Below are 15,112 nucleotides of genomic sequence, written 5' to 3'. Positions count from 1 at the left end.
GGGACGGGCTCTGGCAGATCGGAGCACACTTTTGCGTTTTTACCCTTTAGATGGGAACACAACGGTGGAGTGTTTTTAAGATTTGTGGTTTGTTGACCATTTCAGCCACAAATATCTGCAGGCTCAGTAACAGTAGTGGCATTCAGAATGTACTGTATGAATTAAAAGCATCCAAGGCATTTTAGCGAAATAACCACTTCAATGTCATTTGTCCCAAAAAGTAGGTTATTAGACTTAAAATTCTACTTCTCTTTATCTATGGGCCATTTATGATGGTATTTATTGGAAAACAGCTGGTCAAACCTCTGGCCTAGTGTATGTGACTCCTAGCAACATGTAAGGTATATTTAATCTTGTAATTAGGAGCTTCAGACTTAGTGGTGGATTGAAGTTTGGAGTTGGGGATGGGGTAGGTGGGTGTCGTAGCCCAGAGTCTGTGCATGCTTAAATTGATGAAGTAGTTTCAAGCGTAAGACAAACCCGAATATCTGAAGCTGAGTACTTCCTCTCACAGCTGGCTGCCACAAAATGGCTGCACTCAGCACTGACCATCACTCTCACAGCAGTTTTCATCAGTTGTAACTAAAATGCAAAAAGTAAATATGAATAATGAAGACCTTAGGATCTAAAAATGGGCTCAAAGTCTAGATCAGAAATGTTTTCTATTGAATGAACCAAACTCTCTTTGTAAGTGGTTCCATCAACTCTGCTTGTTGATGCTGTTTGACTCTTTGGGCAAAATAAAATAATAATAATAAATTAAGTTACCAGAAGAAAGTGGGTTTGATGGCGAGAAATATCTGCAAGCACCCATCACACTGAGATGTTTAGCCTGTTCCAAATGCAGACAATTCCACAAATATTCACTGTCAGCCATTTTTGCTGTCAGCCTCTCAGTTATCTCCACCCACACTACACCAAGTGAAGTGGAGATTAGTCAGTGGCTCTGTCCTACATTTTCTCTGAGTGTGCTGACAACCCCCTGACCTTTCTAGCTTAACCAACAGGACAACATTTCAACAGACGAAATGCTAAAATCTATTGAGCAGATTGTCATGGATTTTACTGAGAAAATTCATGCTCCACGGAGGATGAAGCCTGTCCATTTTGGGCACCGACCTCTCATCAGGCCAAACTGTCCTTTTCTACATAAAGGTCACTTTGATATCAGACAAGATATCTCATAATGCAAAAGCTAGATGCCTAGTACAGTCCCCAAAGGAGAAAGCCTTTTATTAAAATGAACCCATGTCCTTCCCTGGAGAGTCATCTTTGGGTAGAGATGCTGATGTCCAAGTTTCAATTAGCAGTTCTTTTCAAATGTATCTGCCTATGCAGAGTTTCCTTTTGCTCATAGTCAATCATATCTCACACAACAACATCTCTACCCAAAGATGACCACAGGTATTGAAAAAATATCAAGAAAATTGATGCTTTTATTTAGAATAAAACAAGCAGCTCCCCTCTGGCACACTCATAGCATCGACTCATTATAATAAGCTTACCATAGGGTTATCGCATTGCTTTGTCACCACCTCACTACCTCTGGCAAGGCAGAAGTATCTTTGTCCATTTATTCCTGACCTTGGAACTAGTAGTTTGGACATTTTTACTTTTAACTTTTAATTCTTTGCTTGCTGTGCTTTTGGATTATTTATTGAATGCCCTTTAAATTTGTAGAATATGTTGGAATTTCTAGTTAGTTTCTAGTTTGACAAAATAATCTTAACTCAAGGTCCACTGACTAGAGCGATATGGTTGAAGGGTCCAGAAAATGCTCGAGTGGACTTTGAGCTATTGTCTCTTCATGTTAACAGATGAGTGTCGTATTGATCTGAACAGCTAACTAACAGATGTTTGTGTCTGATTTGTGTAATAACTATTGATGTAAATGCCACTTTAAACATCCTCTAAGCTTGAACAATAATTTGTGTCTGATATGTTTTTGGTTTTTTTTTTCACAAAAAAGTTCATTTATCTTGTTCAAATTCTGGAATGTTTCAGAAGAGCATATAAATGTAGCCTTTCAGCAGTTCATCTGTTCTCTCAGTGACACATATTGTCTCTCCTTCACATTATTCTTTCATCAAATGAATTGAAATCAGGAGATGTCATGCTATACTATATATAACTATGTACAATTAGTACTACAGAAGTAATACTATGAAGACACCTGCTGCTTGGAGTTGCACATAGTTTTTCTTCCACCCAAACAGCAGTAAAAAAAAAGTAGAGTGAGTGGACTACAGCAAACCCTCCCACTGCAGATGTACATTCATTCAAAGCAGGAGCATTAGAAATGCCGATCAGCTCAGCAGCACAGAGAAGCTTTCCTTTCAGCGTTTTGCTGTTGTCTAGCTCAATCGTGTCACTTTGAGGGAGTCTATTCAAAGGTATTCATGCATCTGCCTTCAGGCCACAATGGCCGCCACTTTATAAACTGTCAGCCTACTTGCCTCAAGCGTTTGGTTCATGTTTCCTTCTCTTTAATAAACTTCAATTGCTTCAATGGTAAATGCAGGCACAAAATAACAGCTAGTCCATTTTTGAAAAGATTTCCTCCCTTTTCCTTTTCCTTTTCCTTTTCAACAGTTTGTGTATCAGCAGACTACGTCAGAAAGCGTACATACAGGTTGCTTTCTATGCACATACTCATCATCTATACCTGCCTGAACAGGCCTAAAACTGACAAACAATGCTGACTTTAGCGCCAGAATTTGTGAAAAGGGTGAACCCTTCAATCCAAGTCTTAATTTTAGTTTTCATTTTAGTTTTACATGAACTTCTGTCATAGAATCAGGCTGCATGATCTGAGGACAGTGGTGGCTCTCTTCCACAGATGAATCATTTTGACATGATAACCAAGATACCTTTAACTGTCATTGACAGTATGACAATATGAGCAGAAATGTCAACCCTCTCATTTTTCTGGGGATTCTCACATATTTTACCGTTCTCTCCAGCTGTCCATCTGTTTAAATATTTTCCTGTAAATCTTCTATTTTTAACTCTTTGAAAAAACAAGAAAACAAAAAAATGTTGATGGAAGGCATAACCGCCTATTTGACCGCATAACTGCCATGTTGGTGTTGTTCCTATAACATCAATAATTAATATTGTTCCAGGACCATTATTGCAACTAGCAAAACAGATCAATCACCTATTTGACATCTTTGCTAAATGTCCCATAAGTATAGCTTAATGCAGTATGTAGAACATTAGCTCTAACATCTAGTGACAAGCGGTGAATCACTCAAACAGTCCCCGTATATTAAAACAAGAAGAAGAAGAAGAAGAACGATGAACATGAGAGAGAGTACCTCCTAATAAGGCTAAAAGATTGTGCAAGTATCTCATTAAATGGGAGGAGGCTTACCTGTATTCAATGAAGAGCAATGTCAATCAATGTTGTATTTTTTGTAAAATATACCTCACAGATTTTAGGAGGGAAAAGTAACAAATCTGCCACGCATAAGTTCCCCAAGAGGCACAGAAAGATGCTCCCGAAATGGCGAATTTTAAATGAAAGTCGCAAAAAAAAAAGGAAAAACAAAGATGATGCAAATTAGAGGGGTTGTGTCCATGAATTGGTTTGGAGCAAATAAACTAGGCTAGGCAAAAAGTACGTTCATCAGAAGTTACACATTTATATAATAAACAGTGAAAGAAGAGTAAAAGAAGAAGAATGCTAAAAACCGGAAACAGGAATTCTGAAGGAATTTGTTTTGTTTGGACAAGTTGGAATTATTCTTTCATCTCAGCTCGTACTGGCCATGTTTTCACATGCCTGCTGTTGGTACGACCAGCATGTTATGGGACTATCTGCGAAGACAATGACAGTGGAAACAGCTCCTCCTTCTTCTTTGGGTTTTGTAGCAGAAACAGTTGATCAGTCATGTGAGTTATGTTTTCTACATCAGAACTTGTTTGGCAAACATGTTTCCATTTGCCATTTAGCACATTCACACCTTTTCAACAAACAAAAGTTTTTTCACATTCTGCAGTTTCCATCAAGCTTTTTGAATATTTCTAAATGCACATAAAAACACCTTCGTGGAAACACAGCTAATGACTTCATTTTCATAATCACCCTCTCTAACAATTGTCTCTCTTACCAGCAGTGTCTCTTAAACTCACAGTCAATCATAATATGTAAGCCGTGTGTACATATTCTTGAAGTAATACATAAGTAAACTAAGTGCCAAATTTATATGTCCTTTAGTGTTTTCATTTATATAATGCATAGAATGCAAGAAGGGGTACCAAAAAACTTATTTTCAATTCCCAGTGTTGACAAATATAATGTGGAACAAATCACATTAATCAGTGTTGATAAATTAAATTTATTTAAAGGCATTTTGATGAGTAAGAATTAGGGTTAGGGTTAGGGTTACACACTATTTGTACACAGATCAACTGATTTCAAAGTAGTACTTTAGAATGTAAAACAGATGTTTTTTGTTTTTTTAAATGTATCCTGTTAATATCACAGAAGTCCTACAGTCTGTTTGTTATTAATCTGTGTAGCCCAGAGAGATACAGGTTGAGCATGGATTGTGGGGTTCATAAAATCCTACCACACATAATTATGATTGTCAGTGGTTATGTAGAGAAATATATTTATTATATTTAACTGCACCAAAGATATTAAGAGCAAGGTGCAGTCTGTAAGACAGGGCTACTGACAGAAGAAACACTGTCTGACATTCAAAAAATCTAATCAAGACTATGTCTTGTATAGTGCACATGAATTGAAACTTTTTTTAATCCCCACCCCACCCCACCCCCATGCCATCGGTGTGTATTCATATGTACGTCACGTTGGGTAAAAGCGTCTGCCAAATGACTAATTGCAATTGTTGTAATTGAATGTGGTGCTGATGGACACTGTCGTCCAACAATGCAAAGTACCACAGAAATGGAGGATCTGTTTCCCTCTTTAAACACTATACATTATGGAGGACGAAAATGAAGTTAATCAGATGTTATGGCCTTCATAGTCACCAGACCTCAACCTAACTGAACACCTATGGGAGATTTTGGATGTGTTGGACAACACTCTCAACAACCATCATCATCAAACACCCAATGAGGGAATCCGTTTTGGAAGAATGCTGTTCAGCCCTGTAACAGAGTCCCACTGAATCTGTTCTGGAGGCCCATGGTGGAATAATTCCTTACTGACAGACTGCCTGCACGAGCTAACTTTCATTTGTCTCCCATCTGTATACATCAAGATACCAGTTTAAAATTCATTCAATTCATGCCAAGGTGTAATTAGACATGCACTCATGACTGAAAGAACCTTGTAAAATGTATTTTGTCATCAGATATGATGAGAGCAAAAAAGCCAGAACATTGTGTACGTTCAGTCCCCTAATCAAAGGTAGCTCCTCAACAATGTGTGGCTCCTTATCTGTTTCTAGAAGGATGTAGTTTGAACAATGCTCAGTTCCCATCATGGCCTGAGAGTATGTTAAATATGTGGCTCAAATTATTTTAATGCAGTGATGGAGAAATGGCCATTAATCCACTTTCATACCTTTCAGGGGCGTGAACATTTACTGTGCACCACCCCCCACCGACCAAAAATTACCGGCCTTTATGCCCCAATAATCTCTGTATATTTAAGGTCATTTTCTAGCCAATTACACTGGATGGTTGCATTTGGTGAATGTGATTTCCTCCACGGATTGATGGAGAAAACCATGAATAAGCCAACTAATAGATACAAGCACACAGACCTCTGTATGGAAATTTCAAATAGGATTTTAGAGATGCATTTAGCAGCTCGCTAAAATAATTCCTTCAGCCATTTCCCCAACACCGCATCTTTACATTCACTGCGAATATGAATAATCAGTTATACGCACTTCAGTTTTATTTTCACACCATCTTTATGGTCATATCTGGCCAACTCCTTTCTTAAATTGAACACAAAAAAAAAAAACTAAACAAAAAAAAAAAAGCAGCTAATGCCGGGATTCAAAAATACAACATCCAGCTTCCTTTTTCAAAAAATTTGAATAATTTCTACCACTGATATAATATTTTTAGGGCTGGCAAGTAAATTATTTCTTTTCATGCTTCAGGTTATCTGTATTTATCAGAGCCAGACCTACCACTGAGGACACTGCGCTCATATATTTCTCTGTATTTTGTTTTTTGTTTGTTTGTTTGTTTGTTTGTTTGTTTTTTCTTTACAGGTTGCAGCCATGTGGAGCGACTTACATTATACGGTTGTTTCTAGGTGTATTTCACAATGTTTGGAATTAACATATAATCTATATGTATAGATAGTATAATCTAACAAAAAAACACAGGACTTGGACTCATGACCTCAGTATTCCTATCTAGCCTATGGCCCTATTTATTTAGATTTCATCATCTTTTTATTCTGAATGTCATCTCTATTTTTCAGGGAACAAAAGCTATATTGTGTTGTCCTGCTGAAAAGCTAGTGACAGCGAGATAATACAAATCAACATGTAATCTTCTGTAGATATGAAGAATATGCAGATGATCTTTTATGGTAATTTAAGAGACAGATACTTTTATTTCTTGTGTAAAAATAAATTCTGTTGAGATGAAAGAATAAACCTGAAAGACTTACAAAACGGCGCAGTATTTTGGGGCAGAACCATTTTGTCTTTAAAACAAGCCGTGTTTGATCCTGCAGCTCGCTGAGAGGGGGCCGAGGCGGAGGAAGAAGTTGTACGTCTGTAGCAGGCTCTCAGCCATGTTTTTCTGGACAGCCAAATGAGTTGGGTTCAAGCACATCTCCCTGACATAACATAGCAAATTAACCTCTTAGACCCTTGATTTTTTCCCTTATAATTTTTTCTTGCATTTTTTAGGAAAAAAAAAATCACTGAGTGAATTATTGAAAAAGATTAAAATCCCAAAATGTTTTTAGGACTGCATCAAAATGGAAATACTCATATTCAATATACAGTATAGTGTGTGTGTGGAAGCTCTGATATCTCCACTAATTTGAAATAAAGTTTTACGTGCCAAAACAAAGCTTGGCCACTAAATGCTTTACACTAAATGTTTGCCATTGTCCTGTGTGTATCTTTTGCAAATGGCCTGTTAATGGGATGCCCGAGGCTTCTGACTGCCCTCAACCCGATTTTGCCTGTTTGCTCTTTGTGCACTGCTCCTCTTTTGTTAGCTGATCAGCTTCCCATTGGGTCACCAGACAAGATTCTTGGCATTTGTCGGCAAAATGAAAGGAGGATTACGGGATGGCTACTGAACACTCCATGGCAGAGAAGTGGGCTGCTATTCTCCTATTCAAAGCCCCCTCCTAGTTCAGCAGCTCCCCTTTATACATGTTTGTTTTCTCAGAGACATTGTTGAGAAGTTCAAACTGCTACAAGAATTTTTATTGTTGTTGTTGTTGTTGTTGTTGTTGTTGTTGTTAGTAGTAGTAGTAGTAGTAGTAGTAGCAGTAATAGTAGTAGTAGTCGAAGTAGTTCACGTTTTTCAGAAATCACATGTTCTGGTGGACTTTTAATTTAACATCAACATAAATCAGCTTTTAGCAGAATTCTGTCAGAATGTAATATGATATGCTCTTGGCATATTATTCTTCTATGCCTTTCTATTGTCCAAAATAATGATTGAGAACAAGCTTTGAAAAACGGAGGCCGAGACCAAAGAGTTTGGCCTCATGTTGGAACATCAGCTTGATTATTTTAGGTGTAACTGCATTCTTTTGCCAACTCATGATACATCTTAATGCTGGAAAACATTGATGTATAATTTTATAATGTATAATTTATTTGTATCATGTAGAATTACATATGAACAATGTATAGTTATATACAGTATGTTTAATTAGTGATAGTATGAAATCCAGGTATACGCATGATGTCTTAAATTTCATGGGAAATACCTGAAAATATGGATCATGTGAAAAATGTGAAATGGTCATGCAGGTGTGGTAAATGTGTGAAATGTGTCACTCGTGAAACCTTCACATGTGCTTTTCTGTAATGCATTTTGTAAAGAAGTTGAAACCTATCTTAAGCTAAAACTTAAACTTCTTCTTAAATGCCCATAATTTCTTTCAGTCACTGACTTGTTAATTGACGGTCTTATTAAATGTGTCATTATTCAATTCTTGGTGTTTTTCCACTCCTTTTATTACAAGTCTTAACAAATAAAACATTCTGCTGTAAGATTGCTAGTCCTTCATGTTATTTTCTCATTTCTTCTATTTTCTGTGGATGTCTTCTATTACTTTGCTTTATTGTGTTCCTCTGCGCTGCCACAGTGACCCAATTTCCTCACAGGGATCAGAGTGTGATCTTCTAATGCCATCCTGCCAGCCTCAACAGCCTGATCAAACCATTAACCCTTACAGTTTATATAAGGAGAGGGAGACCTTAGCACAGGGAGTTTGGCCCAAAGTGATGAAGTATTCCAAACAGTCATAAGTTGCAACTGGAAGCATTCAGGCTGAATTATATCAAACATGTATTTGGTATCTTGACTGAGTACAAGTTGACAATGTTGATAAAGCAGTATCATATTAATTTTAGTTTTAGGCATTTGAAAATTTAAACTGCTTAGCTGTTTAAAGAGTTATTTCACTCAAACGAGTGGAAGAGACGTTGTCCCTCTAAACAGAAACACAGCAGTGGTGTTGAGGGGGCACAGAGGCCCAGACAGGTCATGCCTTATGCTGCAAATGGGCTTTAATTAATAGGGAAGCAAGCCTGAAAGCGGTGCTGGCACAAGCTAAAGTGATGAACTCTCATTGTGGTAGTGTCACCGCAAATGTTTCTGATAAGCAAAAGCAGCAGAGGAGCAAAGCCTCTAAGCTGCTCACTTTGCTCCAGCAGCTTCTTTCTTTCTGCAAATACTTTTTCTTCGTCTCTAAAAGTGTGACATACACACAGTGCACAAATGCTGTCCTCTAGTCAGCATGCCACCACAGTCGCTGCTGTCCACTGCGGCATGAATGTTCATCATGCTCACTACTTCCATACTCCAATGACAGCATACGTGCGTGCATGAACATCTCTGTGTGGACTCCATCTCATATGGCACTGCTTTTGAATTAAAATAATACATATATAGGAGAGTTAAAATCCACGTCAGTTCACAGAAGCCATTTCTTATGAGTGACGCCCCCCAAAGTGAGCAATCCCAATCACCTTAAACCTTAAATCTCAACGTGCTGATATCGACCACACGTCTCTCTGATGACTTGTTAATGACAAATATTTAAGTAAATTGGATATTATGAATATTAGTAATGGTTGAGAGGTTAGTTTTTGCATGGTGTGGCATTTTTGTCAGATGAAAGAACAGACTTCCAATTATGATGTTGTCATCCTGAAGAATTATTAGTCGGAAGAATGTTATCAATGACAACAAAACCATGAAATAAATGAATAACTGTAGGTGACCAAACTGTCAGCTTGTGAGCATTTGGGTGTGGACTACAGGTATATGATAATACATATACCAAAATTATGCAAATTTGTCTCTCATCACTGATTTTTCTATACCGTTTATTTCAAGTAATCTGTCCCTTTAATATTTCTGGTTGCATCAGGACTAATTTATGGTAGCATTGAATTTTAATGTGGGCATTGCATCAGTGTTCCTTCACTTGTCAGATATTTTTCCACTTTTTTTTTTCTTTTTTTTTTCAGAAAATTGACGCTTCACAACATGTTATGTTATTGCAATAAAAAATAACAGAATGATTTTATCCAAATCACCCACTCCAGGTATTTTTTATTGAATAGTCTAATGAATGTGTGGGTGCTATTGATAATAGAACATATTTGTGCTGGTTTCTGAAATAAATCTCTACGACATGAGATATTCCAAATCTGCAAATTTACTGTACATTTAAATGACTTCCTGCTGTTTGACACACATGAGACTAGACTAGGGCTGCAGTTAAAAAATATGTTAAATATAGGTTCATCATGTATATTTGAATTATTTGTTTAGTAATGATAACTCCGTGTGCAGTTTTGTGTGCAACGACTTCATACTGCTCATTTGGACTGACCCACAATCCAAGTAAGAGAGTAAGACAGCAAAAATGGAATCAAGAAACATTTGGGATTTTTGCTTGATAAACAAATTCAATGATCAATCAATTATCATAAGAGATTAGTGCATTTCAACACAGCGATTATCATTATTACTGTTGATACCATTCTTCTGTGTTGCGGTAGCTTCCAGTCCCCTTGATTTTTTTAATATGTCCCTTAAAAATGTGAATTTTTGGTGTGAGGCAGTGGGGGAGAAAGGGGAGGTTAATCCCAGTTTAATACACTGAAGCACAGCCCAGAACCGAGGCTGTGATGATTGTGTTATCTCCAGCCAACATTTGGGTCTCCCTCAATTTCAACCCGGCAAAATAGCTGGGGAGAAAGTGCAGATGGAGTGGAGTAAGTGTGGATGCCCGGGGAAAAGTGTTATTAATAGCTGCAATAGAACTTCCCACTGCCTGTGCCCTCTGTAAAGCTGCTTCTCGTCACTTCCCCTGGATTTGTTTGAAGTACTCTATTCTCACTGTCGACCTTTATTTCTTTTTTTCCGTCAGATTTATTCTGGACTCCAAATTTGCCACTGTTTTTTCCTCTATACTAGGTCATGCATATTGGAAAACAGCATATTGACTAAATGCTGCCTTAAACTGCAGATAAAAAGATTGCATTACTCATTGCTCAAAGACTGTGGACAGCCGTACAGTACCCATTGAGTTTTCTTTTCTATTTAGTAGAACATTTTAGAATTTTTTTCATTCTATATTATCCAGACATCTGTCATAACATCTGTCATAACTGAATATTACATATTATAATATGCAGTATAGACATGTATTGCAAAATATAAATGTATATGGAGTTATTTCTTACATGCAAATGTCAGTTCGTTATAAAATGCAGATTTACGAGCAGACCATTAGCTAAGCATAAATTTGCTAATTGCAAAGATTTCATTTTAAATCTCTTATAATGTACTTTCTTGTGTTGCATTTTTATGTGTTTCTGAAGAGCATTTTGTAACTGGTTTTTAACAGTTTTACAGAAATAAAGTTGATTAATTTGCTGTGGTATGTTGCCAAGCCCTACTGTATATAGTACTAGCATATCACATGGAAAAACAGTGTCTTATCTGATGAAAAATGACAGTAAATAGTACTCATCCATGTTTGTCTTAGCCACGGTAGCACCCAGTCACATCTCTTTCATTCAGCCTAATACTGCTGCTAAAATACAGTCTGACTTTGCGTGAGATTCTGCCAACGTGCCACCAAAAACAATCCCATAAAAGTGAAATGAAATGAATATTTAAAAATACAATCTAAACAACATGAGAGGAAACCTTAAAATCTCATGAATTTGCGCCGCGGGCTGCACACCATGAAGTGAGCCACTGAAAGATGAAAGTGAAAAGAAATAAAAGGCTCAATTTAATCTGCTTTAAAGCCCTTCAACAGAATGCATGCGCCTGGAACTGTGAGAGTGAGGGCTGATAGGGGATAAATATATTTCTTACCATGCCTTCCAGCTATTACACCCCTCTCCAACACAGACGCCTATTCAACAGACATCGGTTTCATTACCAGCTGTAATAGGCTAAGTCTTCAAATTATTAAATGCCAGGGCCAGATGACAGGAAGACACTAGCTCGGCTGATCTTTTGAAGAACATGAAAAGGAGGACAGTTGATAGCATTTGAACAAAAAATGTCACCAGTCAAACCAGTGGTCAGGAATCACTGGGAGCTACAGGCCTTAAGTCTAATTAATAGACAGCCAGTTCAATCAAATTGCTCCAATCAAACAGGCTCATCAAACAACAGTATAGAGGTATTTCTACAGCTTCTGCTCTTTGAGTGAGAGCAGCAGCAAGCTCTAAGAGACAAATACAAAATATAAAAGTAAATACAAAATATAAAACAAACATCTAAAAAAAAAAGTAAAAAAAAAAAATCAAAAAATTTCATCTCACAATATATATAAACAGCTAAATGCTAAATATGCTCTATATGTCATCATTTTCTAACTTTCTTAATTTCCGTCTTAATTATTAAGGCTGAATACCTGCATATCCCTGAAAAGCATGTAAAATCTTACTAAAAATGGAAGAGTGGAAAGTTTTCATTTCATTTGAGATTTTTGTCTTTTTTACCAGTCGGCATTAAATTTGATCTGTTAAATATATTTCGCTTTGATCACATGAATTTATGCTTCTTTTTTCTGTTTTGTTTTTAAACTGTTTGCTTCAGAGCCTCCAACGTAAAACCTGCTTTTGATATTCGGGTGAAGTTGTCGTCCACACGCAGCTCGTGAACAGGCCTCGTGAGATCGCTGGCCCCTGGCCCCTGGCCCCTGGCTGTCAGACCGCCTGTAATTGATATTGACTGGCACGTCGGTCATCTGTCAGCATTGCTTTCAAGGGAGCGTTTAAGCAGCGCCACAGGAGAGCGATCCGCTCCGGCGCTCCCCAGCATAAATAATTAAGCGACTCCTGTGTCTGCTGGGACGACAGCTTAAAGGAGGAAAACCCGGAGCGACTAAACGCCTGTTTAGGCCCAATTTGTAGACAATTCATCATGTAGACAGAAGCCCAAGCAGCAACTGTCCATACGGTAAAACAGCTGAAACTGTTGATCAGCCTGCCGTGTCCTCCTCTCGCCTACCTTTGTCGCCGAGGATGCCGTCGATGCTGTGTTTGGTTTTCTTTTCTCCATCTTCATCTTTTTTGTCACACTCGTCCTCATCGTCTTTTTTCCCAAATCGAGCACGAAGTACACGGCTGATCGAACTCACTGCGAACAGAGAGGCAGCTTCAGTAAAAAAAAAAAATAATAATAATAATAATAATAATAATAATAATAATAATAATAATAATAATAATAATAAAGACATAGCGAAGAAGAAAAAATGGAATGAAATGTGGCTTACCAGAGGAGGCCTCACCTGAAGGGACTGTGCTTCTGTCACACACCCCGTCCTTCAGCAGCTTGTCCCGGATCTCCCAGCTGAACATGCCGGGGTTGTCTCGCTTGTACTCCTCTATCCGCTTCTCTACGTCCGGCGTGGCCACCTGCTGCAGGTGGGACAGCGTGACCCGCAGGCGAACAAGGGCACAAGTGATGAGCGCAGGCTGCCGAAATGTTCAGGGCCGTAAAGGTTTTTTTTTTTTTTTTTTAATTATTATTATTTTTATAGATTTTTATTCATTTATTGTTCAAACGGATCGAAAAGAACAATAAAACAGCATTAAATACGAACTGTCATGTAAATAAATACACTCATTACGAATATCAGTTGCTTAATGTATTATTATTATTATTATTAATAATAATAATAATAATAATAATAATAATAATAATAATAATAATAATATTATCATGGCAGTTCCTCTCACCCTGGGCTTGCTGCCTCCGATTGCTCCGGGCCGGATGGAGCCAGTCTCCTGGTAGCGGCAGAGGATCTTGGAGACGCAGCCGTGAGAGACCCGCAGCTGTCGGGAGATGACACAGGGCCGGATCCCGTGATGGGCCATCTCCACTATTTTGTGTCGGATGTGATTGGGCAGCGGCCGGCCGTTAATGAAGACCCCTCCAAGCTGGTTGACCCGTCCCTGGCCCAGAGGAGTGGACACTGTGGACGACACAAGGTCACACTCAGCTGGGAGCTTTTCACCAGGAGACATAGATAGAGGAAATGTAAATGTTGTTTCCTCTGCACAGCCTTTGAATGCTAAACATATGAATGGCTCCTATGTGTCTAGCATTTTTCTGTGAAGTAAGCTATTCTCTCCTAAAACTGATCATGTCTCAAGTGTGGAAAGGAATGACATTTTTCGTTAACAGATTGCCATTAACGGCACTTCACACTTCCATCCGACCTTGAAGAGGAGGTGAAGAGCCCTTTCTGTCCGTCTCCATTATTCACCATCACGCAGTCCAAATATTGATGTAATCCTCTGCTTCTCCTTGTTGTTTTGGAAGCTATTTGATTTACATTTCCAAGCGCAGGACACTTGAAGAAATCCCACATTTTTAGTTACAGACTCTGTCTTGATTTTCCTGAGAATGGTGCACACAAGCCCAGGGCCTTTAATATTTAGCCTAGTGTAACATTTTATTAATTTTTGTCAGCTAGGAGAGGCATTTTCGAAATGAGAAAAAAAAAACTATTTAATGGCAAATAAAAATTCAGTAAAGTGTTGCTGTACAGCCAAGGCCATGGCTATGTGTGAAGCTAAAATCTCTCATGTTTAGCCCAGCATTTTTCAATTTTCAAAATGACCTCTCAAGTTTCCTCACAGAATCTCCTGTCTGCCAGTGAACAGGGCCCTCAAGGCTGCTGTGAAGCTGGATCCCCGGCCGCTTCTCCCCTGAAGCCTACCTTCCAGAGGGAATCCTGTGCGGGGATAGTTCTGTCCCGGAGACGGGCGCATCATCCGCGGTACCGTTCCTGGCAAAGACGACATTGTAGCATTTAAACAAAAAAAAAAACAAAAAAAACAAAAAAAAAAAAGAGAGAGAGAGAGAGAGAGAGAGAGAGAGAGAGAGAGAGAGAGAGAGAGAGAGAGAGAGAGAGAGAGGGAGAGAGAGGTAACAAAAAGGAAACTAAACCAAAAACAACGGACAAGTTTCTAGACGTCCAGTTCACGCGTAGTCTTGTTGGTCACTGGTCGAAATTTTGGGACAGATCCGGAGTTTGGCGGAGAAAAGATGAATTATCAGAACGAAACCCCGAAGCAGTCAGGCCACCAGAGCATCGCGGGGAGACCTCGCACTGGTCATGTGTTCATAATATGGAACTGCTGTGTCTCTGACATGAGCTTATTTAACCGGTGTGAAGGACTACTTTAATGTTCCCCCGGACAAGTCTGGACCAGGCGTACTCGAGACTGGGGGACGGGTCGCGAGCACCGATAGGTTCTTGGGGCTTTCTCTTATTCGAGAGGGAAAAGCTCCAACAAGTTTCAACAGCCAATGGGAATGAAGGGACAGAGATACACACTCACACATACCGCCAGCATACCACATACACAATGCGCTCACACTGTAACTCTACATCATAGGTCTGTAAAACACACAGAACATCCTCCTC

General features: G+C 38.6%; 1 protein-coding gene across 5 annotated transcripts in view; it reads right to left on the bottom strand.

The window, feature by feature from the left end:
• Window positions 1-14,876, bottom strand: part of LOC139335181 (paired box protein Pax-7-like) — a 66,657-nt gene extending 51,781 nt beyond the window's left edge. For 2 of the 5 annotated variants that reach the window (XM_070968664.1, XM_070968667.1), the window contains exons 1-4: window positions 14,402-14,570; window positions 13,416-13,651; window positions 12,950-13,094; window positions 12,685-12,813 (exon numbers count right to left, since the gene is read on the bottom strand). In XM_070968664.1, the coding sequence (XP_070824765.1) occupies window positions 12,685-12,813; window positions 12,950-13,094; window positions 13,416-13,651; window positions 14,402-14,486 (595 nt within the window). In that variant the 5' untranslated portion in view covers window positions 14,487-14,570. Of the gene's footprint in view, window positions 1-12,684; window positions 12,814-12,949; window positions 13,095-13,415; window positions 13,652-14,401; window positions 14,571-14,645 lie in introns of those variants that run through there. The other 3 variants (XM_070968668.1, XM_070968666.1, XM_070968665.1) reach the window with 3 other exon arrangements.
• Window positions 14,877-15,112: the final 236 nt, after the last annotated feature.

Source organism: Chaetodon trifascialis, chromosome 8, assembly GCF_039877785.1.
Source record: "Chaetodon trifascialis isolate fChaTrf1 chromosome 8, fChaTrf1.hap1, whole genome shotgun sequence".
In the NCBI taxonomy this organism is placed as follows: domain Eukaryota; kingdom Metazoa; phylum Chordata; class Actinopteri; order Chaetodontiformes; family Chaetodontidae; genus Chaetodon; species Chaetodon trifascialis.
The sequence above is the reverse complement of the archived record's forward strand: the minus strand, read 5'-3'. Positions and strand labels throughout refer to the sequence as shown.